Source organism: Phocoena phocoena, chromosome 2 (assembly GCF_963924675.1).
Source record: "Phocoena phocoena chromosome 2, mPhoPho1.1, whole genome shotgun sequence".
In the NCBI taxonomy this organism is placed as follows: domain Eukaryota; kingdom Metazoa; phylum Chordata; class Mammalia; order Artiodactyla; family Phocoenidae; genus Phocoena; species Phocoena phocoena.
This window is the reverse complement of record NC_089220.1, coordinates 14,934,635-14,961,756: the sequence shown is the minus strand read 5'-3', so window position 1 is coordinate 14,961,756 and position 27,122 is coordinate 14,934,635. Positions and strand designations below refer to the sequence as shown.

At 40.8% G+C, this 27,122-nt stretch overlaps 1 protein-coding gene across 1 annotated transcript in view; it reads right to left on the bottom strand.

Moving 5' to 3' along the window:
- Positions 1 to 27,122, bottom strand: part of PTPN21 (protein tyrosine phosphatase non-receptor type 21) — a 60,591-nt gene that overhangs the window by 12,639 nt on the left and 20,830 nt on the right. The window contains exons 2-11 of the mRNA XM_065871487.1: positions 22,843 to 23,012; positions 19,309 to 19,406; positions 17,983 to 18,050; positions 17,112 to 17,182; positions 15,002 to 15,089; positions 14,528 to 14,616; positions 12,620 to 12,707; positions 11,839 to 11,918; positions 6,102 to 6,162; positions 3,576 to 3,660 (exon numbers count right to left, since the gene is read on the bottom strand). Of these exons, the coding sequence (XP_065727559.1) occupies positions 3,576 to 3,660; positions 6,102 to 6,162; positions 11,839 to 11,918; positions 12,620 to 12,707; positions 14,528 to 14,616; positions 15,002 to 15,089; positions 17,112 to 17,182; positions 17,983 to 18,050; positions 19,309 to 19,406; positions 22,843 to 23,012 (898 nt within the window). The remainder of the gene's footprint in view (positions 1 to 3,575; positions 3,661 to 6,101; positions 6,163 to 11,838; positions 11,919 to 12,619; positions 12,708 to 14,527; positions 14,617 to 15,001; positions 15,090 to 17,111; positions 17,183 to 17,982; positions 18,051 to 19,308; positions 19,407 to 22,842; positions 23,013 to 27,122) is intronic.

Sequence of the window (27,122 nt, the reverse complement as noted above, 5' to 3'; positions counted from 1 at the left end):
CTGGAAGTCTGGGGGACTGCAGGCAGAGATACTGTTCAAGGCTCTGGGTCTCTGACTCTGCTTTCTCCCCTCTCTGGAGATGTGGCCTTGATGATGCTGAGCTAGTTCAAGCACCACCTTTCTGTAAACAGTTCCTTAAATGAAACTCTAGGTGGGCTGTAGAGATTCTTCCACAGTGAAGACACAAAAGGGCAATAGTTGGGCAGGATCTGAGCCTCTTCAGGTCCAACAGTGTCACCAGTAGCTGTATACCTCACTAGGGGCCAGAAGCCAAGAAGACCCTTGCTAAGACAGCCACACCTGCCCCCTGCTCCAGCCCCCATGCTTCAGTAAGATTGGGGTCCAAGAGCAGAATCTAGCTTGGCTGTGTGTGCGCCTGTTCGGGGCTGGTACGAGGCATGTTTCTTCAGTCCAATCTGTAGTTCACCTGGAAAACTAATGAGGGTGATTTCTAACCATCAGAGAACAGTTGCCATCGAAAAGCATTCTTTTTTCGATTCAAAAGCCTCTTGGCGGTTTAAGTGCCAAATGATTATCAAAGTGAACATGCCGCAGCCTCGTGTGTGGCACATACAGCCACAAAGGGATGGGCCTCACACGCACCGCTGTTTCTTCCTGTGGACACACAATGCTTCCTTGTTCCTGTCCATTTCCCGTATCTGGAACACTCTGCAATGTGCGTCTATGGAGTCCCCTCTACTCACTGCTGTCACAGCTCAGCCTCATTCAAGACCATCCAGACTCGCACAATACCCGCCGGCCTGGCCTCCCCATCTCCAGGCTCCTCTGGGTACTCCATGAACCATTCATTTACGAGTCTGTATGTGTAAAAGACTATGCTGAGAACTAACAGGGGGAAAATGACTGGAATCCAGATAAATATAAAGGGAAAGGTGTGTACCAAAATCACCAGAATCCAAGGAAGAAGCATGACAATTAAAGGAGATAAGCGTTACAGGAGTCCGGAGGAGGGAAGGATCGCTTCCAGATTGGGCCAGGCTGATGGGGCAGGGAGAAGACCAAGAACAACCCCCCAGGGGATACAGCCCTCAAGGGGCCTTGGGGTATGTGGGTGGGGTTTCATCAGTAGCCGGGCTGTCTACCTCTGAGTGCGCGCGGATCCCACCCAGCAATTTCCAGGCTCCCTTCTCCTTGCCACCGTGCCCAACATTCCAGATAGAAAGGGACCCCAGCCCGAGTCCCTGGGGAGGCTGACATGGAGCAGAGCCCTCCTGCCAGTGCACGATGGACACGGGTAACCTGAGAAAGAAGTAAGCTTTCCCGTGTAAGCCACTAAGAGTTTAGAATTTGTTCCCACACGGCAGCCTAGCCCATCCTGACTGGGCGGAAGCATGTGGGCAGGAGGCTGCGTGGGATAAGGACCCTTGTGGGTGACACAGCAATGCGGGCAAAGCTGGGAGACGAGGCACAGAGGGCGTGCTCGGTCTGGCTGGAGTACCAGGTAGCCGGAGAGGGTAGAGAACAGTGGGGAATAAGACAGGAAGAGTAGCATGAAGGAACATCACAGAGAACGTTGAACACTAGACAAAGGAACGATCGTCAGGGAGATGGGATAAGATGAGCCTGGCTGCTGAGTGTCAGGTGAACCAGGGAGAGTGGGGATTGAAGACTGAAGATATCAGCAACTATGATGCAAGAACTGAGACGTTTAAAAAAAAAGAACTGGAGCAGGAGCAGAGGGACATGGCGAAGGGGACGTGGAAGAGATGGAGTTCGTCAGAGGCAATAGGGTTTGCAACTGTCGGGGTACTGAAGGCAAAAAGAGAAAAGAAAAATTACATGCAGTTTGGAATCCAAGTAACCAGGAGGGTGACTTCGTCGTAAAGAAGTAAGGAACTTGGGCAAAGGGACTTGTGGACTAGAGTGATGGGCTCAAATGCAGGATGTCAGTCTTCAGTAAGCTGTAATGGTGGATACTATTCACTGAGTGCTTCCCACTCAGCCGGGTAGCCCGCTGAGGGCTCACATGCAGTAGCTCCCTTCACTGCCCCAACAGTTGTCAGACAGATGAAATGTGGGGCTGGGGCATAGCGGTGATGACGGGGTGGGAAACTCAGACAGTCATCCTCGCTGAAACCCGAACCACGGATGAAACGAGGCTGCTGCGGAAGCCCGCAGGGGGAGAGGAGGCCCTGGGCAGACTTTGAGAGCAGTGAACACCGATGGTACAGGAGGAGGGAGAACCCAGCGCAGGGAAGAGAGGTCTGTCAAGAGGCTAGACTGCTGGAATCGGATGGGAAGGAGAATGTGCGGGGCTCTGGGGACCCGTGAGAGGTCAGCTTGAACAGAGTAGCAAAGGTAGGAGAAGTAAAGGGGTAACCAGGAGGCAGAAGGAGCACACACGTGTTACTCTCAGAAGTGGGGTGAAAAATGAAAGAAAAAACTAATTCAAACTGCAGTTTGAAGAGAGAAGAGAGGAAAAATAGTAGGATGCTTGCAGATGGAGGAAAAGGGATGAACAGCAAGGAAACACTAACAGTGCAGAGAGAAGAGCCTTTTCCCGGAAGTGGGTGGGAGCTGGGGTCACAAAACCAAAGGAGGGCAGCGTGCAAGGAGGAGAAGACTGTGAAGAAGGTGAAAACATCCTGAGGGGGACACTCTGGGAACCCAGAGCCCAATCCATCCCCTCCCACCCACCCGTCGCACTGCACAGAAAGTCTCATCTTACACACAAGGCCCGGCACCAGCGATGCGTCACCACCCACCTTCCGGTCCCTTCACACACCATGTTCTACCAGTTCCCTGTGGGGCTAAGTCCAGCCACCCTCTTCCTTGTTTATGCCAATGCATTCACTATCCAACCCCCCTTCACAAAACCAGGAGCAGCAATCCCAACAGGAACTGCCTCTCTCTACATACGGAAATCTACCCATCTTTCAAGGTCCAAAAAGCCTTTCTCAGTCTCTCCAACATGATGAGCAATTGCTCGCTCTCTCTCATCACAACAATCATGTTCTCTTTGTATTTAAGTTATTTGTGTACTTGTCTCATCCTCCACTATTAGATTCCAAGCTTCTTGAGATATGGAATTACTTCTCTGCATAAATCTCCTCGGCCTTTATAGTAGAGCCCTGTAGGCAGAGTCTGTAAAATGAATGCTGGAGATTTAGCCTCGGAGGCACTGTTTAAATACAGCTCCCTATACCCATCAAGTGAAAGATGAACGTAAATAGATAAAAATAAAACGTTTAATACTTTACAGTGGGAAGGTCTCAGGGAGGAAGAAACAAAATGAGCTTGGGACATCCCAGGCTAGAAAGCAAGGAAGCACTCAAAGGCTACTGGGGTGTGTTAACAGGACACGGGAACCACCTTGAAGGAGTGCCCGTGGGCCAAATTTGAGCATCAAAATTTGATATTGAATATTTTCCACCCATTTCCAAAAAACTGACTTTATAATGGCAGCTTCTTCTATGAATCCAGGTTGGCTATAATCATGACAACAATTTTGGATGTAACTTCAGCCAAAAACTATCCTGGCTTCAAGATCTCCAAGTCCTCATTAATTTATTCATAATAATTTTGTAAGGCATTTCAGAAATAGTGTACTTTACCTTGCGAAGAAGTGTATGGTTCTGTATAATGTCCATTATAATGCAGCTGGGGTGGGGGAGGCATCACATAGGGCTGGGGTTTAGGCTAAGAAATGGAAAATTGGAAACAGCATTAAAACACATTGCCTATGTAATATGTGTACAGTAATTTTCTGCTGGTTTCTTTCTCTCCATTAAAAACTTCTAAAGCAGTCAAACATATTATATATGAAAAATAAATATGAAGACCTTACAGCTCTTACCATATCTATCATTTTCAGTGTTTCATTTCAGTGTTTCATGTTCAGTGTATCATTTCAGTGTTTCATTTTCAGTGCCAGAATAGCAATGCTAAGCCCTATGCGCTGATATCAGACATCAGACAGCACAAGAAAACAAGCTGTATCCAAAAAGTTAAGAGCAAGAAGGAATAGGCAAAAATTTCCTGAATTCTTATATAAACAACTGAACATAAGAAGCTTATATGTAGTATATTTAATCTTATTAGGAAAAATCATCTAGTATTTTAAATATCTACTGATTACTCTTGGCTAATAGTCAAAAAAATTTTTTAACATCTTTATTGGAGTATAATTGCTTTACAATGGTGTGTTAGTTTCTGCTTTATAACAAAGTGAATCAGTTATACATATACATATGTTCCCATATCTCTTCCCTCTTGCGTCTCTCTCCCTCCCACCCTCCCTATCCCACCCCTCTAGGTGATCACAAAGCACGGACCTGATCTCCCTCTGCCATGCGGCTGCTTCCCACCAGCTATCTATTTTACGTTTGGTAGTGTATGTATGTCCGTGCCACTCTCTCACTTTGTCACAGCTTACCCTTCCCCCTCCCCATATCCTCAAGTCCATTCTCTAGTAGGTCTGTGTCTTTATTCCCGTCTTACCCCTAGGTTCTTCATGACCTTTTTTTTTTCCCCTTAGATTCCATATATATGTGTTAGCATACGGTATTTGTTTTTCTTTTTTTGACTTACTTCACTCTGTATGACAGACTCTAGGTCCATCCACCTCACTACAAATAACTCAATTTCATTTCTTTTTATGGCTGAGTAATATTCCATTGTATATACGTGCCACATCTTCTCTATCCATTCATCTGATTATGGACACTTAGGTTGCTTCCATGTCCTGGCTATTGTAAATAGAGCTGCAATGAACATTTTGGTACATGACTCTTTTTGAATTATGGTTTTCTCAGGGTATATGCCCAGTAGTGGGATTGCTGGGTCTTATGGTAGTTTTTTAAGGAACCTCCATACTGTTCTCCATAGTGGCTGTAGCAATTTACATTACCGCCAGCAGTGCAAGAGTGTTCCCTTTTCTCCACACCCTCTCCAGCATTCATTTTTTCTAGATTTTTTGATGATGGCCATTCTGACAGGTGTGAGATGATATCTCATTGTAGTTTTGATTTGCATTTCTCTAATGATTAATGATGTTGAGCATTCTTTCATGTGTTTGTTGGCAGTCTGTATATCTTCTCTGAGGAAATGTCTATTTAGGCCTTCTGTCCATTTTTGGATTGGGTTGTTTGTTTTTTTGTTATTGAGCCGCATGAGCTGCTTGTAAATTTTGGAGATTAATCCTTTGTCAGTTGCTTCATTTGCAAATATTTTCTCCCATTCTGAGGGTTGTCTTTTGGTCTTGTTTATGGCTTCCTTTGCTGTGCAAAAGCTTTAAAGTTTCATTAGGTCCCATTTGTTTATTTTTGTTTTTATTTCCATTTCTCTAGGAGGTGGGTCAAAAAGGATCTTGCTGTGTTTTATGTCATAGAGTGTTCTGCCTATGTTTTACTCTAAGAGTTTTATAGTTTCTGGCCTTACATTTAGATCTTTAATCCATTTTGAGCTTATTTTTGTGTATGGTGTTAGGGAGTGCTCTAATCTCATACATTTACATGTACCTGTCCAGTTCTCCCAGCACCACTTATTGAAGAGGCTGTCTTTTCTCCACTTTATATTCTTACCTCCTTTATCAAAGATAAGGTGACCATATGTGTGGGGGTTTATCTCTGGGCATTCTATCCTGTTCCATTGATCTATATTTCTGTTTTTGTGCCAGTACCATACTGTCTTGATTACTGTAGCTTTGTAGTATAGTCTGAAGTCAGGGAGCCTGATTCCTCCAGCTCCATTTTTCGTTCTCAAGATTGCTTTGGGTATTCGGGGACTTTTGTGTTTCCATATAAATTGTGCAATTTTTTGTTCTAGTTTTGTGAAAAATGCCAGTGGTAGTTTGATAGGGATTGCATTGAATCTGTAGATTGCTTTGGGTAGTAGAATCATTTTCACAAAAATTTTAATATGACGTTGGACCTAATATTTAAATATGTATAATATAATAAATATTATATATATTATATAAATATTAGGCTTAAGCTATGGAAAATCACCATTTCTTTGGTCAAATATCAGCACACTTTTGTGGTTCGAACTAAAAATTAACAGTGCTCAAAGCATATTTTATTAAGGAAGATGACATAACTAAAAGAAAAAGACCAATTGTATTTTTCCTTCTTTCTTACCAGAGACATCCTCGAAGAAGACCTCCTCCTAATTGGGTTCACTATGACGGTCTGAGTTTGCCTGTAAAATAAGACGTCTTTGAGAAGAGCATATATATATATATATATATACACACACACACACACACACACACACTCATATACACATAACCTTCCTAATTCTACCAAAATAAGTTAGTAAGAAGGTAAAACGATAAATCTTCTAAAGCAAAAGACAAACTAATCCAATCATAAATTAGAGAAAAGAAAGGAGATTTTCTGTCCTTACCTGGGGCCTTGCCCCTTTCCTGATGCCCAGGTCCCTCTGACCACACTTCAGTGTTTGAGCCTCATGGGGCATCATGCCCATCCCTCTGGTGGCATCCCTTCACCAGAGGGATGGGCAGCAGTAACTTTCCCTGGTCCATTTGGGTGGAACCTCTGGAGTGATCAGAAGCAGAGGGGAAAACAGGCCATGCCAGAGGGCCGCAAACTCATCCCAAGGGAAGCAAGATTCAGTGCAAATGCACCTCTCCTGTAGGCCTGGCTCAGCACTGACCACCTCCATGAAGAGATAAGGTTATAACTTTGGAAACTTAAGAATCTATATTTCCTCTAAGGAACTAAGATAGAGAAAGCAAAACAGCAGGAAAATTGGTTTGGTGGGCCTGTGATAAATCCATTCACTTTTCTTAGCAAGAAACTTCTCTCTGGTTTTAAGTGTACTTTTTAAAAAGGAATGAGAATATTCAGGAGTGCCGACTAATATTTGTCAAATAATCTGAGATTTTAAGATATTCACAGCAAGCTCCATCTTTGAATAAACGTAGCTCACAAACAAGAAACAGAAAAGTCCTTTGGTAATTCAGTCTTTTTAAAACAGAGGTAGACATTTTTTTATTGTTGTTCTTATGTGTGGTCAGTTATATTGCAAATAAGATCTAGGAACCTAAACACGTAGGATTCTTGGCTTTGTTGATGATGTAATTTTGTCAAAGCACTTTTTGAAAAACTTTGACCATTTGTTCCTAGCTCATGAGCATGTGACACATAATTACTAGTTACAAAAATATTTTGTGGTTGAAAATCCGCCTGCTGATGCAGGGGACACAGGTTCGTGCCCTGGTCCGGGAAGATCCCACATGCCGCGGAGCGGCTGGGCCCGTGAGCCATGGCCGCTAAGCCTGTGAGTCTGGAGCCTGTGCTCCGCAACGGGAGAGGCCACAGCAGTGAGAGGCCCGCGTACCGCAAAAAAAAAAAAAAAAAAAAATTTTGTGACCCTTGGTTATAGTGTTCTAAGGACTAATTGCTAGAAAATCCACAAAGTAAACACTAGCTCCATTTAATCAGTAAATTTACCATAATATCAAGCCTCATGTCTCATAAATTAACATTATTCTTAGCACTCTAACAACTGATTTCCTATATTCAAACCCTAAATATTAGCTAACTTTTACAAGATTTTTGAGATTAAAAATACTTTACTGATTATTAGGAGCTTATCAAGTAGCTACAGTTGCTTTTAAGAGTTGACTTTTTTTGATTAAATGCTTTCTTTAATAATATCCTTTTATTATCGCTGGAAGGTATTAAGATTGTTGATGAAGAATAGATGTCTCAAAAAAAAAAAAAAAGAATAGATGTCTCTTTCCCAAAGGATGTTCCCCATTCTGCCAGTAATTATTACTTAACAATAATAAAATGGATGTTAATTCCATTAGACAGCAAAAATACCTGCATCAATTGGTGAAGCATTATATATTAGTAAAGGAGGAGGCCTCCTTAGTGGAGCAAGTCAGGAGGGTGTGTCTGGGCCTTTTTTTTTTTTTTTTCTTAAGCACTCCTTAACTGCACATGAATACATTCTTAAAATTCGTGTCCAGAATCTGAAGACACTGCATTTTGTAGCCTTGAAATTTTCTTTCCCTTTATTCTCCATTGTTTAGGCCAACTGGGTCCTTTGAAGTTTATATTTAGTCCAGAGACTCAGTAAACTGACCAAACTTTTAAAGTACTATAAATTCAAAATTCAGAGATGGGGAGAAAGGTTGCTGATAGAAACCTCCAACACCATGTCCAGGATTGCCCAGCGGAAACAAGAATAAACTTAAGCGTGTTAAACCCAAAATCCAAGGGTGCACAGCTTAGCAGCACAGGTGGCAACTCCCACGCTCGGGATCTATTTTGGCACCTTGCTGGCGGCACCCAGGACGGAGGCGACGCTGCCCCCTGGAGAGGCCACTTCTGCTGAACACAAACTACTACGTCTTCCGCCTGCCAAACTGTGACGCAGGCAGCCACACCATCAGTTCTAATATTCTAACCTTCTCTTTCTTCCTGCCAATATTCTTATAAAGGCAGTTTGCTCTGAGATCAGCTATCCTAAACTTAGTACACAAGAGAAAATGGTGTAACTGTTGGTTGTGTTTTGGGGCAGTTACTATGCTGATGGGTGCTGCTAACACTGAGGCAGCTGAAGAACTTAGGAAAAAAAAAAAAGAAAACCACTGGAATGCGTGTACTGGAGATGACAAAATAAGAAAAGGCTGCTAGCCCAAGTAAAACAAATGATATTACTTACTGAAAACAGTGCTGAAGGCTATACCTGATTACCTCATGGGATCCTAACACCAACCCTGTAAACGAGGCCAGTTATCCTGATTTTACAGATGAGGAAACTGATCCTTAGATTAAGTAAATTGCTCCTGGCCACGTGGCAAATAAGCAGAACTGGCACTTGAACCAGGCAGGTCTGTCGGACTCCTGAGCACAGGCCCCTAACAGCTGACTATCTGTCTCACCCCCTCCCAACCTCAACAGATTCGTAGGCTCCATGGAGGTAGACAACACACCATGGTACCACCGGTGCCTGGCACACAAGGAAGGTGCCAAATGTTTGCTGAATAAATGAATGAAATAGGGAATGAGGACTGAAGTTGATGCTCATGGCTAAGCATTTCCAGTTGAGCTGTAAAGGCTGTGAATTGCTAAGAGTCGTCCGACTTTTGCTTTGTGAGCTTCCTTTCTTATATATTTCTAGCTAGTGCAGAGGAGTGTGCTTTGGATGAACAAAAAATACGTTGGATGGTGGAAATACCTAGGAAATGTTGATCTTAATGACCTTCCCTTAACGGAATAGGGGTCACTCTCTTTTGCCAAGCCTCTCGCAGTCTCTTCGAACCCTGCAGTAGGCCTCGAAGAAGTGGGGCAACCCCATCCCCTTCCACTAGGGCCTACTCCCGTCAATCTCCTGATCACAGAAGTCTCCAGAACAGAGACCAGCTGCCGTATTCACCCACAGTCAGTTTACACCTAAACCGCAGGGAACACAGACCAACCCTCTGACAAGGCTCAGCAAGCAGCCCACTGGTGACAGAAATCCAACTTCCCCCTCTAGAGAAAGTCTGTGGAAACTTCTACCACTTGGCTTTGCAGGTTGGGGGATACCAACCTCCCCTTCCCCCGCTCCCCCCAGAGAGGAGAGGGAAAAGCCTCCCATACCAAGACCCCTCTCAAGAGTCCTCTTCCCTTCCAGGCTCTTCTCATATAAATTCAGGAGGTCGATTATAGCATGACCAGTTCTGGGGCTTCGGGTGGGGAAGAGGGCGAGAGAAGTCATTTCACCTGAGAGATTGCCATTACCTCATTTAATTCCTATTCCAACCCTAAAGAAATGTTAAGTAAAAGCCCCCATTATCCCCATTTTATAAATTAAAAAGCAAAGAGATTGTTGTTATCTAACATTTTTAAGGCTTGGGTGACATAAAAAAGATGATTCTGTTACCTAATGTACTTTGAAAGTGGAGAGAGAGAGCAAGACTGAAGATGGATCACGCCATTCTATAAATTCTAAAATAGAGTCATCTAGGTCAAGGTTAGAGGACTCACATGAGGCCACCCCAAACACCATTAGACAATGTATCGGGGCTGAGGAGCGGGGAAGGGGACACTTAGGAGCAAAGGCCTCCTTTCTACGCATGCAGAGTCCATCTCCTGAGCCACTGGTCACCCCAGCCTGAACCTGATGTCCAGAATTCACTGCCCAGTTCCAGGCCTGCTGCGGTTTCGTTAAATGCCCATCTGGACCATGAGAACGAGTCTATCAATACTTCAGAATCATTATCACTTTAAATGTGACTAAGCACGGTCTGGATTGAGAGCCTTAAAAGAAATGACCATAAAAATTAAAGTTATTGGACTTCCCTGGTGGTGCAGTGGTTAAGAATCCGCCTGCCAATGCAGGGGACACGGGTTCGAGCCCTGGTCCGGGAAGATCCCACATGCCGCGGAGCAATGAAGCTCGTGAGCCACAACTGCTGAGCCTGCGTGCCATAACTACTGAAGCCTGCGTGCCTAGAGCCCGTGCTCTGCAACAAGAAAAGCCACCACAATAAGAAGCCATGCACCGCAACGAAGAGCAGCCCCCGCTCTCCAAAACTAGAGAAAGCCCGTGCGCGGCAACCAAGACCCAATGCAGCCAAAAAAAAAGGCGGCTTCAGCAGTATTCCAGATGAGAACTATGGCAGCCAGCACTAAGTCATCAGCTGAAAGAGTTATATAAATGGTCAGATTTAGATATGTTTTGAAGGCAGAATTTGCAGAGCGAACGTCTGACGAATTGGATGTGGGAAGAAAGAGCAACAGGAATTAAGTAGGACTTCTAGGTTTGGGACCTGAGTGACTATGGTGTGCCTCCATCTGTCGAAATGGGGGACAGAAGCAGACTCCGGGGCAGGAAGAAGCAGACTCTGGGGCAGGAAGAGGAGCACATCAAGAGTTTGGTTTTAGGCATATCAAATTGGAGAAGCCTGTTAGGCACCCAAGTAGAGATGTCAGTAGGGTGTGCAAGTCAAGTGCTCAGGGGGAAGACAGGACTAGAAATGAAGTCGGCTGCACTTCAGTATACAGATGCTGCTTTGAAGCCTGGGTCAAGCCAAATCCCCTAGAGAACAAAGTGTAGATGAGAAGAGGTCCGAGGATTAAACCAGCAAAGCTGACTGAGAAGAAATAGGCTTAGAAAGAGAAAAAGCAGGAGAAGGTGGGGTCCTGGCAGCCAAGGAAGAGCAGGGTGCGGGGGGGAAGGGATGAGCAGAGGTTCGGTGCTGCCCAGGAGTCAAGTGAAAGAACTCCTGAAATGACCACTGGGTGAAAGTCACTGTCACTCTGACAAGCAGCATCAGTGGCGTGGCAGCTTAGGGGAAATGGGCTGGAAGGAAGGCGAGAGAGCAAGATTATACAACTCTTTTGAAGAAATCAGCTGTAGAAGAGAAGAGACATACGGCACCATGGCTAGAGGGCATGGGGAACGAAGGAAAAATTTTAAGAGGTAAAATATTACAGCATGTTTGTATCCTGATGGGAATGATCCAGCAGAAGGGGGAAACCCATGTGGGCTAAGGAAAACGTACACTTAGGAAGAAGGGGTATAAATTCTTCAAACGGCTTGAAAAGCTGAATAACCTTTTTTTTACTCAAAATGTTGATTTAAAAAAAAAAAATTCCATTTTAGCTTTCGTGAATTAGAATAATTCTAGTTACTAGCTGAAAGAAATCTTAGAGGCATATCTGTAGTTATTAGAGGTTGGTCCAAAGCTAAAACTGAGAAATAAAATTTTGACATCTAAAAGTAAAGAGATTATTATAAAAATGTTATCTTTTCCTTTTTTAAATTGGCCTTTCTAGACGATATACTATAGTTCGAGATGAAAACTTCTAAGCTTATCACCTCCCACAGTTTCTGTGAGCAGAGTATACTTACAGGCTGCACTGATTCAACCTGTAAAACTTGTGTCGCGCAACACAGAGTCTCCACACGTATTTTGCTGTTTCCATGTCTTCCTAGCAAACAAAATATGCACAAAGTAAACAAAAGCACATCTACAACTTGATACAGAGCTTATCTGAGAACAAGACAGAACTGGGTGCCATATTATTTCAAAGTCACTTTCCACACATTGGGATTCTCTCATTTTCTAAAATTGCACCCCTCATATGAATGTCGTAATTAGGACTCAGGTTATGAAGACAAACAAAAGCCTGCCCAACGGTGTGATTCTTACATTAAACAGTTTCAAAATGACTTAGAAATTTTTAAATTATGAAAATGTCCACTTCTACTACTGACAGCTAGGTACTCAAAGACATTTTTAAACAAAATGACTCAGTGACTTATTGCTTTTGTCAAGAGAGTAAAAGTAACTGTGAAATGGTATTTCTAAAGAGCTGTTCACTTATCAGTGGAAGTTAAGATACCAGTGTTTACTCTCTCCCATACTTAATAGTCCCTTAAATTTAATTTAGAGATCATGATCAGATAGTATTTATCCAAAGACTCATTCATTCATTCAACAGTATTTACTGAGCAACTGATTTTTGCTAAGTACTGCTATACAAAACGTTATAAAGTATTATAAAATTTTATGTTTTATAGAACTATGAAATACTATACAATTTTAATCCTACCGCCCCCCAAACACATACACACAGAAGTGTTAATTTTCAGGAAAAACATTACATACAGATTCCTAATGTTTACTCACAGTCTGAAACTGGATGGTCTCCTCTTTATTTGACAGCTCTAATGCAAAAAAGGACTTATTGTGGGACATGTTAGCAATATCATGCCACCTAAAGAACAACAAAGAGCAAATGGCAATGTGAGTGCTCAGGTTATTTTACTAAGAGAATATATGAGTTTTTCCTTTTTGAGCTTAATATATAAGCTACTATTTGTTTATCATTTTAGAAAGAAAACAGTGGTTTTAATCAGCTCGTGTGCATTTTCTAATTGAAGTGACAACAGCTAGTGGCAAGAAGTAAAAGCATGTATACTAAAATGAAGGCAGAGTATTTAAAAATGTAAAATCTATTTATCCTCATTGGCTGCACTAATTTGATCAAATATCCCACTCTCAGCTGGTTGCCAATGCCTCCTTCACTCATTCAACAAACATTTTAAAGGATACCCACTACGATAACACCAGAAATTGTGTTAGGTCCTAGGATACTAAGATCAGTAAGGGACAGTGCTTCCCTCAAAGGGGCACAGATGGAGGGTAGGGCTGATAGAGAACACAGAAGCAGACAAATACTGTTAAGTTCTGCAGGTATACAGGGCAAAATAAGGCACAAAACTAGAGGAGAGCTGCTCTGAAAAGCTGGTGGAGCAGGGTGAAGATAAAGTTCCAATCCAAAGAGTGAAGTATTCTGGGTGTGTTCACCAGGATTCAAACTCCGATTTGGAACTTTCTAACTCTATTTTACCACGTTCAGACTTTATATATTAATATTCCATTTTATTATGTAACTGTATAATTTTATAAAAGGGAAAAATAGGTCTGGAAGAACAAAATCTATCCCTCTTTATCCTTCTCCATTATATTAGATTTATTTAAATTTAAAATAAAATTCATTTGTAGTAATTTGGTGCTTAACTGTTAAACCTAAAGATTATTAGCGTCATATTAAAGAAGGCAATTTTAGAATTTCCTATCCAGTGAGATAAAGGAAGCCAGTGGGATGTCTCCCAATGTCAGGGCCCTGCCCTTCCGGTGCAGGCCAGATCCATTTCCACCCCCTACCCTGCAGCTCAGCATGTCCAGAAGACGATGAGCAGCTTGGGGACATGAGAGCAATCGCCAAACGGGAGCCGCCTGACCCAGCGCAGCACAGCTTAGGAGTGGGGATCTACTCCCCAAGCCGGGTACGCGCTCTGTGGTCCTAATCGCCATGGAGGAGTCAGGGCCCAAAAGATAGTAAGGCAAAGGAAATGAAGGCTCAAAGGATACTGAAAAGGAAATTTAAATCACCGGAAATCTCATTGTTCAGAGCCAGCCACTGTTAGCACATTGCTATATATCCTTTCTGTCCTTCTTACTAGATACATTCCAAGATTTCCACAAATGGATAGTACCACTTTTTTATAATCAAGAAAAGAAAAACCAACATTATAAGAAGTAATTGAAATTTTTTTCGATGTTGGTATTTTAGGAATTTTGGTACAAACTAGAATCAGAGAGGGGCCTAGAGTTTCCACAAGAAATAGCCCTGGAAACCAGAGCTCAAATGAAAAATTCACACCAAGACAAAGAATGACCCTCATATGGTAAGAAAAGGGTCACACATTTTTAAGCATTTCGTAAGCAGGCCATCGTTACAAGCACTATATTCTACAATTTGGTTTGAAGAAAGTATCTTATAAAAAGAACCATTGCAGTCAGGTGCTATTTTATTCTAGGGAGGGCATATTTCCATTTTCTAGTGAGGCCTTGGGAGAGATTTACTTGTGAGTGATATAACTAGCACAGGTACTAAAAAATATCACCAACAATATCACTAAACAATATCACTAAATCAATATCACCAACAATATCACCAACAATATCACTAAAAAATATCACCAACAATATCAGCCACAGAAAGTGCACAGAAAGATGTAAGACAAATACCTAAATATCACAGGAGGCCTTCCATTCTTATGTTTCACAAAGATACCTTCGAGACACGCTCCGATGGATATGTCGCTGCCTTGGCTATCCTAAGAGGAGAAAGCGGAAAAGGAAACTCGGGCAGCAGACGCATAAGAACCACAATGACCACACCTACTTCCCTACTCTTGTGTCCCAGGTAGGAAACGTTCAGAAGACCTATGCTGAAGGCAAAAAGTCTGCAAGGTATAAATGTACCATCTTGTAAATACATATGAAAACAGAGTTGGGCTCCTTAAGGAACTCTATTTCAAGAGCACTTCCAAGAACAAAGCACAAAACAGGAATGTGTTTTACTACAAAATTTTGGTCACAAGGACCTCAGCTTTTACGTTTCTTTGGCCTTTGCACAGCAGGGCAACCCTGGGCTTCCCCGCTCTTCTGGCAGAATTACTAAGATGCCTTTGGCAAGCCCAGTCTTCGTGCCACGCTTACCTTGGCAGGGTAGCTCTCTTCTCCATAGCCGTCCATTCTCTCTATCTCCTGCATGTATAGCATTTCAGCATCAGGAGCTGTCAGCCCTCTGCAACCCACAAGAAGTTAGTCAGACTGTTCACAAAACTAAAAAAATTTTTTACGAAAAGCTTTTGTAAAAAAACTACATATCAATTTGTCATAAAACAGTAGAAACATTTCAAGTTTCTAAGCATCTGTGATTAGTTATATCAATGCATCAGTATTTACTGAAAACCAACTGCATGCAAAAGCACTGTGCTGAATGCTGAGGGTTAGTTAGGTAAGATCCTACCCCTTGTACTTTAGGCAGGTAAGGGGAAAGGCAGGAAATAAAACCACCACCTAAAAAAATCTTCAGTGAAAGCTAGAATTCTCTCTAAACCACCAAAGTATCAGGCAATACTAAGCACTGTGTACTAAATTGCAAACGTAAGTGCTGCAATGAGGGTTAGAAGATGGAAACCCTTTTTAGCTCCGGTGACAGAATTACAAGGATGGGTGTGTAGGTAGGAAGGCACTCAACTGCATGGACATGTGCCTCTCCAGCCTCATCTTCTGCTGCTCTCCCACACCCACAAGGCACCCCACACTGCGACCATCCCAAATGCAGCATTTCTTTGAATATACCACATTCCCTCATGCCTCCGGGCCTTTATACATGCTAATCCCGCTTCCTGGTATACCTATCACCCACTTGTGTACCTGGTCAATCCCTAATACCCTTCAAGACTCAGCCTACATGTCACTCCTTCTTTGTCACCTTCTGTGACTGCCCTGAGTCTAAGTCAGATGCCCTTGCTCTGTGTAGAACCACCACATCCTGTGCACGCCTCTCTCCCCCGTACCCATTATCAGTATTACTATTACTATTACCATGGGCTGTCCTGCCTATCCCTTAAGATGCCAAAGCAGGGAATACATTCTTTGATGGCAGATCATTGTTCTATTTATCTTTGTGCCACAGCATTGAGCACTCTGCCTCATACAGAATAACAGCACTAAACTATCTTTTAAGGAGATGCACAAATGAATGAGTGAAAATAACAAAAGATAGAGTGATGTGTGCCTGAGGGGTTAATTATGCTGAAAAAAAAAGGTTCATTTGGACAGCAGAAGGTAAAGCTGGAATGGCAGGATTTAACCAACTTGTGGGAAGCCTTTAATCCCAGGGGTAATGAACTTAGGCTGGGGGAAAGCAAGAAGAGATTCATGAACATTTGAGGAGAAGAGGGGAGACAAGTCAAAAGTGATATTTTAGGAAGATTAATCTTTTGTGAGCGACTGTATGGATTTGAGTGGAAACAGATTAAAGGCAAAAGGTTATTTTTAATGGGAGGGGGTGAATAATACGTTATAATTAGACAGACCTGGGTTCAAATCCCACCTCTACCACATGTAACTTTGGGCAAGTTATTTAGTCTTTGTGAGCTTGATTTTCCCAATCTGTAAGGAGATAGTAACATTTACCTTAAAGAATGGTTATAAGAATTTAATGATATATAAAGTACTTGGAACTGCATGGTATTTGGTTTAGAATAAAACCTAGCATTCTCTAGGACAGGGTTTTTGGACAACACATACAGATTCACTCTCAAAGAAAGTCACTTTCTGCCCAGAAGCAGGGGTCAGGGCAATAAGCACCACAGCTCTCAGCAGAGCTCCCCCAGAGGACAGAAACACAGCTTCCAAAGGTGTAAGCGGGGGGACTAGGGGGGCGGACACAAAAGAAAACATCACACCTGCCGCATCACAAAAGAAAACATGTCTCCCTAATGTTGCATTAACCTACACAGGACCGAGTCACCACCAAAACCTTTAAGACATGGGATGAAGAACTGTCATCCTTCAGTGACTGCAGCTTTCCACTTCCTCAGTTTCATCAATGATAAAAAATGAATAATAAATGAGTTAATACGGGTAAGTGCTCATAAGAACACTTGGCACGCTGTGAGAGCTCTGCAAAGGTTGGCTCCTGGTAACTAGCAGTAGTAGCAGCAGCAGTAGTAAAGTTCCAAATTTAATGGTGTCGATGCATGGTTCAAATTCAAACAGGCATTAGTTCTAACCTATTTCCACTTCTCAGCGTTACCTGTATTTCTGATGCAGTAAGGCCACTTTTTGGGTTGCTTCTTCCAATACTTTTTCATCTTGTAACCACTCCTGGAAAAAACATACTGCAGTAAGTATGTAAACAAATCACCCAAATTTCTTAGAAGGAATGTTACTGACTCTTGCCACCAGCAGGCAAAACTAGGGCTAGTGTTAATGTGTGCGAGCTTTGCTTAAGGACATAATCATGATCTTTCTAAGGAATTACGTGGCTTCTGCTCAGGAGCCAAAACACTTGCCCTGCCTTCTCAATTCATCCCAGAGAAAGTTTCAGATGAGTTATTTCAGTTTGGTAACATCATCAGCCAGTTCCAAGCCCAGCACATAACACCTTGTGCATTCCCTGGCTGGTTGTGTAGACACTCGGAAGAGCGTACCACCTCCTGTAGTTGTTCCAACACACAGTTTCCCTGTCAGTTCCATCAGTAGTGACTTTAAACTGTAGAAGGCAGTGTCTTTTTGTCATCTACTCTTTAATTTGCTGATGAGAAACCAAATCCATTTCAACATAACTCTGTCAGGTTTTGAACCTTCAGTTAAAAGCAAAACCTCTATGTGGTTCCACAGAAGTTGGAAATCTGTCCCTCTCTTTAGACTCACAGCCAAACACAAAATGAATTTCTCTGCCTGCAGTCCAATGACCACAGACCCTTCTGTTCCTGTGGGTTTACAAGGACCAGAAGACTACAACAGGCAAAGCATTTACACCTGAGCTGTTTATAAGAGGAAATTGATTTTTTTAAACTCTATTCCCGCCTAGTAAGTCTACTATATGGACTTCATTTCAGGGAATATTAAGGGTATGGAAATAAATTGTTTTTAAAAAGGCCCAATGTCAAAAGAATTCTTACCACAGGAAGCAAGGCAAATTTCTGAAGAAAGTCCTGGGATTCATACTGATCAAAGTCACCAAAATCAGCTATATAAAATGACAAATATTCACATGTCAATTATGCTTAACTGGAAGCAAAACATGCAGAACTAAATTCAATATGCAGTACAAAGATGGTGTGCTTATGATTTAGAAGTCAAATTTGCCTTACAGCTTATAAAGTGTATACTTTAAAAATACCTTTTTAAAAACATTAATTAGGTAGATTCATGTGTCTTGACTTGGAAAAAATGTCTTTTAATAAAGTGAAAAAAACCAAGTTACAAACTATATGTAAACCATCTCTTTTTTTGTCATTAAAAAAAAAACAAAACCTACTTTGTAATCCTGTATGCTTACTTATGCACAGAAAAATGTCAGGAAGAAACCAAACCATTCATGGTAGTGATTATTTCTAGGGAAAGGAACTAGATCATCTGAATATGTTACAGCAAGATGTATTTGTTTAGAAATTTTTAATTGTGCAAAACATTGATAGTTCAGCAAAAAGCTTAGGAAAAACTAACTCTTAAAGCCAAAGACGACACTTAGGAAGCTTCAAAGTACCTTGAAAAGGAATGTGGCTCCATGTGTATCAGGCATTTATTTGTCTAGAAATGATATATGTCTCCATGCCTGCTAATATCTGATGGAACTTAATTAATGATTCTTCTGATTAAATTTCAATTCCCAAGATTAAATGCCAGTTATCATTTGAAATAATGCCCCATCAGAAGTCTTTCCAAAGTATATTACGTACATGTAAATACATATAGATTAGACATGTGAAAAATGACAGTTAATTCAAAAATACTTGTGAAATGCAGAACTATCTATTATGATTGACGATGTTCTATAACCTAGGACAACTGAGAAACCAAACAAATGACGTGCGCTTAAAGTACAAGCGAACGTAACCTCATCAACCACATTGTTTAGCTGATCTTTCTTCTGAAAACATTAGCTAGCAGCAGATCAAGTTCCTGAACTAGAGGAATACACAGCATATTAAATGCTATACGTGCGTGTGCATATGTGTGTATTTCCTCTCTACTTTTGGTCTGTGTGCTCTGTTGACGTAACATGCTTAACCTTCCAGAAGTCTCGTATTTCACTGAAGTAATCCAAACTCATTTTTCCCCCACAAGGAAGCCCCTTAGATAACACAAAATTTCACTAATATAAAAAACTACTTTATAGTAGTTATTTTCTATAAAGTCAGTTACTTTAAGAATCCCTTGCTGTTTCTGTTTAACGTACATTTTAATCTGATAGATCCATTATATGATCAAGTGCCATTATTTACCTTGAACAGCTAAGCCTGCTAGCTGAATTGCTTGTTCTAATGTACAAGGAATGTTTCCTTCCAAGATATCTTTCTTCAGCTGCAGATAATACTGATACCTATAAAAAAAAGGTCAATTTTTAAAAGTCAATATCAGTATTACCTCCACTTGAGACACAATGCATTTTATCATAATTTGGTAGAGGAGCATAAACTAGCCAAAACCTTAAGCTCAGACGATTTCGAAGAACAACAGGAACATCCTTGACCATATCTATACCGACACACACACACACAAACACACACACACACACACACACACACACACACACAATATAATCAATTTATTGAGTCACTTATCCTTAATTGTAGTTATCTGAAAGCTACAACCATCGAGAAGACAGCTGGTCATCTGTCTTATACCCTGTAAAAGTCTCTAAGTTTTGTCCTTTTTCGTTGGAGACATAGAGAATCAATGGCCAATTTTTACTTTAGAAACTGACTCGTAACTTGGTGATGTAAGACTTTCCTAGCCCTGGAGAGTAAAGCCAGAAAAAAAATGGTTCCAGACATTTCAGACCAGCCTTATATTAAAATATTCTTTGATGAAATACCAAAAAGAATAGTTTCTAAAATGCTTTCTTAATATTCTTGGGATGTGGGTTTACTTCTGTTTATGTTGTCAATATATAGGGTATTAGTTACCAGCACAAGCTTTAGTCAAGCAGACCTAGGTTAAATTCCAGATCTCTGATTTAGCATTTTGCATGAACTTGGGCAAGTCATAATCTGTGGGTTTAAGTTATCTCTAATAAAATGAGGGCACTGTCACCCCTTCACAAGGCTGAACATATCAAGGAATATATGTAAAGCTCTCGGCATAATACTAGAACATAGCTGGTACTTAAAAAACAGCTGTTATTATTATCAGCAATCATCTACTTTCAGCCAGTCAGCAGTATTTCATCTGTATCACTTCTCCATTTCGATAAGCTCTATAGTGAAGATTTATTCTGCCTTCCTCTTATTTTTTCACTTAGGTAATTACTAGGGCCAACTATGCATCAAGCATTGTTCTAGATGCTGGGGATATGGTGTTGAACGAAGATCCAGCAACTCTCTGTCAATACGGTCTATAGAACCATCTTGAATCCAGAATCTCTTCCAGGTTTGACATCTGTGAAGTTCAACCCAGTTACAGTTCACATTTGAATTCCCCTGAGAGCCCACCCTTTTAATCATTACATATGTCCTTACATCATCCTATTTTAGCTACCTTTGAGGTTTCCATTCTTTGTTACCAAAAAGCTTGACCAGAACACCATCCTTTTAAACAAGGATTTAGATCCCACTTATCCCCTTCCACCTGCTAGTAGAACCCATAGACTTCCCTCAATCAGCAAATAGAATGCTGGTAGCTCTGAGATCTTGTCAAAGAAGAAACCTTGAAACATTCTCCCAGGCAGCTCCTTTCAAACACCTAAAGAAGTCTATCTATTCAATATGCTGTCCACATATTCCACTCTAAATATTCTTGGTTCTTTCCTTAAATCACTGGAAAGCAGGTCCACCCTCTAGACTAATGCCTAGATTATGGCATATACATTCCTAACTGGTCTCCTGCCTATAGTCTTGTCACCTATAATCTACCTTCCATGATGGGTGCTTTGTAAAATGCACATTTCATCATTCCCATCCATTAAAATTCAAAAATGTCTGCCCCTGTTGATCTATGACTTTATGACTAGGACATTCCTTTTTTCAAGTCTCCGTTCTCCCCTCGAAGTAATGTCTGAAATTTCCTGGAAACATCAGTTGCTTTTACTATCCCCCTACTTTGCACAAGCTACTCCCTCTAACTAGAAAATTACTTGTAAAGTCAAGTGAAAAGTCAACTTCTTTACACCCTGTTCATGTTCCCCACATCCCACCCCTAGGAATCCAGTGCTTTAATTAAAGCATGTATTATCATAATATACTGTAATTGTTCATTTACATAGACTGTCAGTTCTACCAGATTGTGAGCAACTCCTCCAGAGTAAGAGTAAAGCATATCCATTTATATATTCATCTCCCACAGTAACCAATATAATTCTCACATACCATATTATATCTTCAATAAATGTTTAAATAAATGAGTCAGAGTGGTCAGTCACTGTTTATTCCTCCTGGCTTCTACTTCTCTCTTCAATATTTATGTCTCAGATCTGTTTCATAGCCAGTTCATGCTTATCCCTACAACCTGTTTCTAGCTTCTTTGGTTATCCACCTTCTTCCAAAAATTAACTCTGAACTCAGTACTTAAAAAGAATATTCCACAAACACAGGGCAGTACCAGGTTCTTACTATCTGCAAGGCATTGTGTCAGATACTATGCAAAAGGCAAAGTTAAAGAAAACATGGGTTTAAAATCTAAGGAAAAGATACGTACACAGATAACTGTAGTGAAAGGCTGTGACAACTGCCATCGTAAGTACAAGCAAATTCTAGAATAGCCTGGAGGAGGCAAAACTCATTCCACCCTGAGGGACCACAGAAGCTTAATGGAGGAGGTGCCTTTTGAACTAAAATCAGATGAACAGGATTCCAGTACATATTTATGAAAGAAAGGTCTTGGGACACAAAGGTGAAAGGGCATGCAGCATGTTCAGCACACTAGAAGTAGTCCAGCTTGGCTCGAAAGTAATGTTAAATGGGGTTAAAAAGATACGGTAGTGGTGGATTTTGAAGAATGTGAAAGGCAGGCTCAAGAATCCAAATTTGGTATAAACAAAAAGGTCCTACTGTATAGCACAGAAAACTATATTCAATATCCTATGATAAACCATAACGGAAAAGAATATTAAAAAAACAATGTATATATATATGTATATATAACTGAATCACTTTGCTGTACAGAAATAATTAACACAACATTGTAAATCAACTGTACTTCAATTAAAAAAAAAGAATCCAAATTTGATCCCTTGTTTTTTCTTTTGTTATTGCCAAGAAAAAAAAGAACATTTAGTTCCTCTATCCCACTCCTTAATACATTCTACCCTTGCTGCCTGTGTCCCTTTTAAGTGCACTTACTGGCCAAACTTTTCTGATCTCAAACACCTCCCCCACCTCCCCTTTGCCCCACACCTATGTACAGAATACTATGGCTACTGGTGTCAGAATTAGAAGGACCCTTCTACACATTTCCTTGAGGAGTAAACGCAGATTTTGTGACAATTTTTTTAAAATCTCCTCTCTCATTTCATTGTTACAAAGGTCAGAAAAAACTCAACAAAAACATTAAAGGTGACATCACTACAAGAAGAGTTCACAGCCAGGGTAAAAACATCATTTTTCCTTTGAATCATTCCTTCATGCCCAGTGAACCCATAACTCATGCAACATGCAGTAAAGCACTGTGACACACCACATACCAGCACCTCCATGTAATACTGAGGCTAAAACTGCAGGGGCGAGAGGGCAAAGTTTAGCCTTATCTCCTGACTCCAACCTTAATTTCACCTTTTTAATTTCACTGGATTTCCTAGAAACAAACAGCACATTATTTCTTACCTGGTAATCTCCTGCTGCAGCTGTGAAACTGAAGGCACATAAAACACCACTCCAAAATAGACGGTAGGTTCCAATGCATATTTATCCAGCTGCTTCTTTAGAGGTTTTTCCAAATCTACCCACCGGCGCTGGTTTTGCTTGTTGTAGTACCAGAGGCTGAAGTAAGTGATCTGGAAAGAGGGAGAATCACTGAAGGAAGCAGAAATGTACAAAAGGATTTAATTGCTCTAATCCATGACCTGGGACCAAGTGACCGTCTCCTATTGCTTCTCTTCTCAGAAAGGGACCACAGCAAAAGCCGAAGGGGGATAAAAAAAAAAAGGAGGCAAGACCTATCTCTAACTAGATACTCATTCAGGAAATAGAGGCAAAAAGTCGGTTACGCTTGCAGACTGTTTCTTGAACCCTGCATAGAAAAATGTCTAGACATCAGAATGCAGCAGGTGCTACAGGATTTTACATAAGTTCAACAAAAAAACGTAAAATGTTTAGTTTTTAAATTATCAAAATACTACATTACCGTAATTAATATTTTATAATAAGCGTAACTGGGGTTTGACCTAGTTGAATTCTGACTAGTGTTAATCCAACTTGTCACTACGCTCAAATTTGGCATCTATGAATAAATTATTTCATGTAAATACCAAAAATTCTAGTAATAAAGATGTAATTGCAACTTTTCTTTGCCCCCCCGCAAAGTTCACTAGATACAAATTTAAGCAACTGTAATGCTGTGGAGGTAAATACACACACACACACACACACACACACACACACACACACCATGAGAAAAGCTATATACCTAAGGCAGTAAAATAACTTAAGTGTCTTACTCGGAGGTTTAAGAAAAATGTCCAGATATGAGCATTCAAATCTTAGTTGCTGTGTAATAAACTGTTCTAGTAAATCAATCCTAACCCTGGGCCTCGTCCACCTGAAAAAGTGTTCATGCACTTAAGGGTTGAAATGACAGCCTCAGGCCACTGCTAATATTTACCTCAAAAATCCATTTACAGATCAAGGCAATGGAAAAATCACTGCTTTGTTCTAGATTCTTTTTTTTTTTTTTTGGTACGCGGGCCTCTCTCTGCTGTGGCCTCTCCCGTTGCGGAGCACAGGCTCCGGACGCGCAGGCCCAGCCGCTCCGCGGCATGTGGGATCTTCCCGGACCGGGGCGCGAACCCGAGTCCCCTGCATCGGCAGGCGGACTCTCAACCCCTGCGCCACCAGGGAAGCCCCTGTTCTAGATTCTCAGAGCAACACTGTCAAATAGAACTTCCTACGATGATGGGACTGCTCTGTATCTGCGCTCTCCAGTATAACACACACGTGGCTACTGGGGACTTGAAATGTGGCTAGTGCAGCTGAGGCACCAAGTCCCCAGTGTTACTTAATTTTAACTGACTTAAATAACCGCAAACATCTAGTGGCCATTATACTGGATAATATAGCTTTAGAGCAACAATAAAACAAGAACTAACACTCAGGCCATTTCTTTAACCTGTAATCCTCAAAAAAATGAGTTTTTAATTTACAGAGAAAAAGTGACCTCAATATTCAAACATGTCCTCAGGGGGTTTCCCTGGTGGTGCAGTGGTTGACAGTCCGCCTGCCGATGCAGGGGACACAGGTTCGTGCCCCGGTCTGCGAAGATCCCACATGCCGCGGAGCAGCTGGACCTGTGAGCCACGGCCGCTGGGCCTGCACGTCTGGAGCCTGTGCTCCGCAACGGGAGAGGCCACAACAGTGAGAGGCCCGTGTACCACAAAAAACAAAACAAAACAAAATGTCCTCAATATTAATAATTTCATCTTACAAGTTTTTACAAAGGAAGAACCATACCTTTAAAATGAGTCTATTAATCAAAGAAACTCAACAAGAGTGAGGAATGTATCCATTTTCCCTTTATACACAGTTAGAATAGTGCAGGAATTCAGTAAATTTTGAATGAAAGAATGAATATTCTCCTGCTTCTCAGTTGCCACCCAAGTCATCACATACGAATGGAATATTTTGGACATCTACTATGTTGGACCAGGTTCTGTTCCAAGAACTAGAACAATATCATAGATTAAATCACCCCCATTACCTTATCAAATAGATACTTGTTGTGTGTGTTAAACTCTAAAACCAGTGTTTCTCCAAGTGCTGTCCTTGGACCACCTCAACCAGAATTACCTGGAGAGCAGTGAGCCCTACAGAGCTATTAAACTCTCAAGTAATTCTCGTACCCTTTAAAGTTTGAAAATCACTGCACTACAGCATACCGCCCCCCTCCAGTGTTACGTAGGAGATAGTCGTATGAACAACCTATCCTTGAAAAGCTGTGTGGAAATCATTATTTTTGAAAATCCAAACACACTGTAATACAGCACAAAGTCTGAGTCCTACTGTTGTTATTTTCTGAAGTTATGATTATGTTTATAAAATAAATTATATGTTACCTGTAGGAAAAGAATAGTATCACATTTTTGGAAAACAGGTACTATTCCTATTCCTTCTTTCTTCTGAACTGCAACTTACAGAAAAGAAAAATCTGGTAACAGAAAGAAGATGTTGCTAAAAGTCCAAAGTCCTGGGTTTAATTTCCAATACTTGCTCACTGTGAAGCGGAAAAGTCAATCAGTACAATTCGGTTTTCTCAAGTGTAAAATAAGGTAATACCTCCCTCATAACTCCATCATGAGACCTAAATGTGAAACACATATGAATGCATTTTGCCACTAGAAAACCACTATATTTATAAAAGATTATTTAATTTCACCCACTCTGCTAAACATCAACAAAATCGATTAAAGACCCTGACAAAAAAAAACTTTTCTAATTACATTTATTTGGATTGATTACAACACAATACATTTCTGTTCATTGTATTTGTGTTTTGTGTTCTATTTTAGAACTAGGCTGCATGTACCATGTTTGGTCTATAAAACATACCACTGCTATGCACTTAATTCAATAAATATTTATTTTTTGCCATAAACACAGAAGACTGGATATTCTTTAGAATCTAAAACTGTTTTGGTCATAATGGTATATCACTTTTAATCAAAATTAAAAGGTCTTAAAAATACTCTTTGTAAACATTACCCTTCCCTTTAAATCTAGTTGGGCCTGAATCCTCCAAACACAAAAATATAAATAGAATTATAAAACTATAGGTTTATTACATAATTTGTGGCTGCATCTTTTTTTTTTTTTTTATGCGTTACGCGGGCCTCTCACTGTTGTGGCCTCTCCCGTTGCGGAGGACAGGCTCCGGACGCGCAGGCTCAGCGGCCATGGCTCACGGGCCCAGCCGCTCCGCGGCATGTGGGATCTTCCCAGACCGGGGCACGAACCCGTGTCCCCTGCATCGGCAGGCGGACTCTCAACCACTGCGCCACCAGGGAAGCCCGTGGCTGCATCTTTTGTGAACTGATCATGATATACAAAAATATCTGAATAAACTGCTGGCATTCTAAAAATAAGCATTCTAGAAGAAATAAACTCTTAAAAATCTGCTAAGTTTATTTATTATAGCAATGCATTTATTATGCCACATATGGATAGAAAATCAAGAAGTACATTTGTAAAATTGCATCATAATTAGCTTTTGTATTTACAAATTATATACCTTATAAAGGAGTATCAAGAACTTTGTGCAAACAGCTGAATATAGATTTGGCAAATTATTTATTGATTAGCTATTTTAGTCACAGGAAAGTCTAAGATTTTAGACATTTGAACACTAACCCACTTTATGTTGTAGTAAAGTATTTGCTTTGGAACCTGTCCCTGTGTTCAAGTTCTCTCTTAAGTGGTAGTTCAGGCTAGCCAAAATAAAGTTTATATCTTGTAAATACTTTCAAGGAGGTATCATATTTCTAAAATTGCTCCAAGAAATGTTTATATACATATGAGTAACTAAAATCTCATAATATTATAACCCTTGGACTCAATGCTTTCTTAGAATTTCTACACATACATACTGAAATAACAACATCTGATTCCAGAGATTTTATAATATAATATGGTTTGTTTCTAAGATGAGTACGTAGAGTTTGAGCAATAAAATGTTGTGATTAAATTTTGTCAGGCATAGAATTTTCTGTATAAGTCCACTTTGGGGTATTTGTCTTGGATGACAACCTTGAGAAGCCGGATAATTAATTCTCTCCCCCCACAAAAAAATTTAAACCTATCCATAAAGTAAACAAAGGGGGAGAGGGAATCAAAGATACGTAGAGAACATTTCCTTCCTCATTCTATAGGCCAGCATTATCCTGATACCAAAGCCA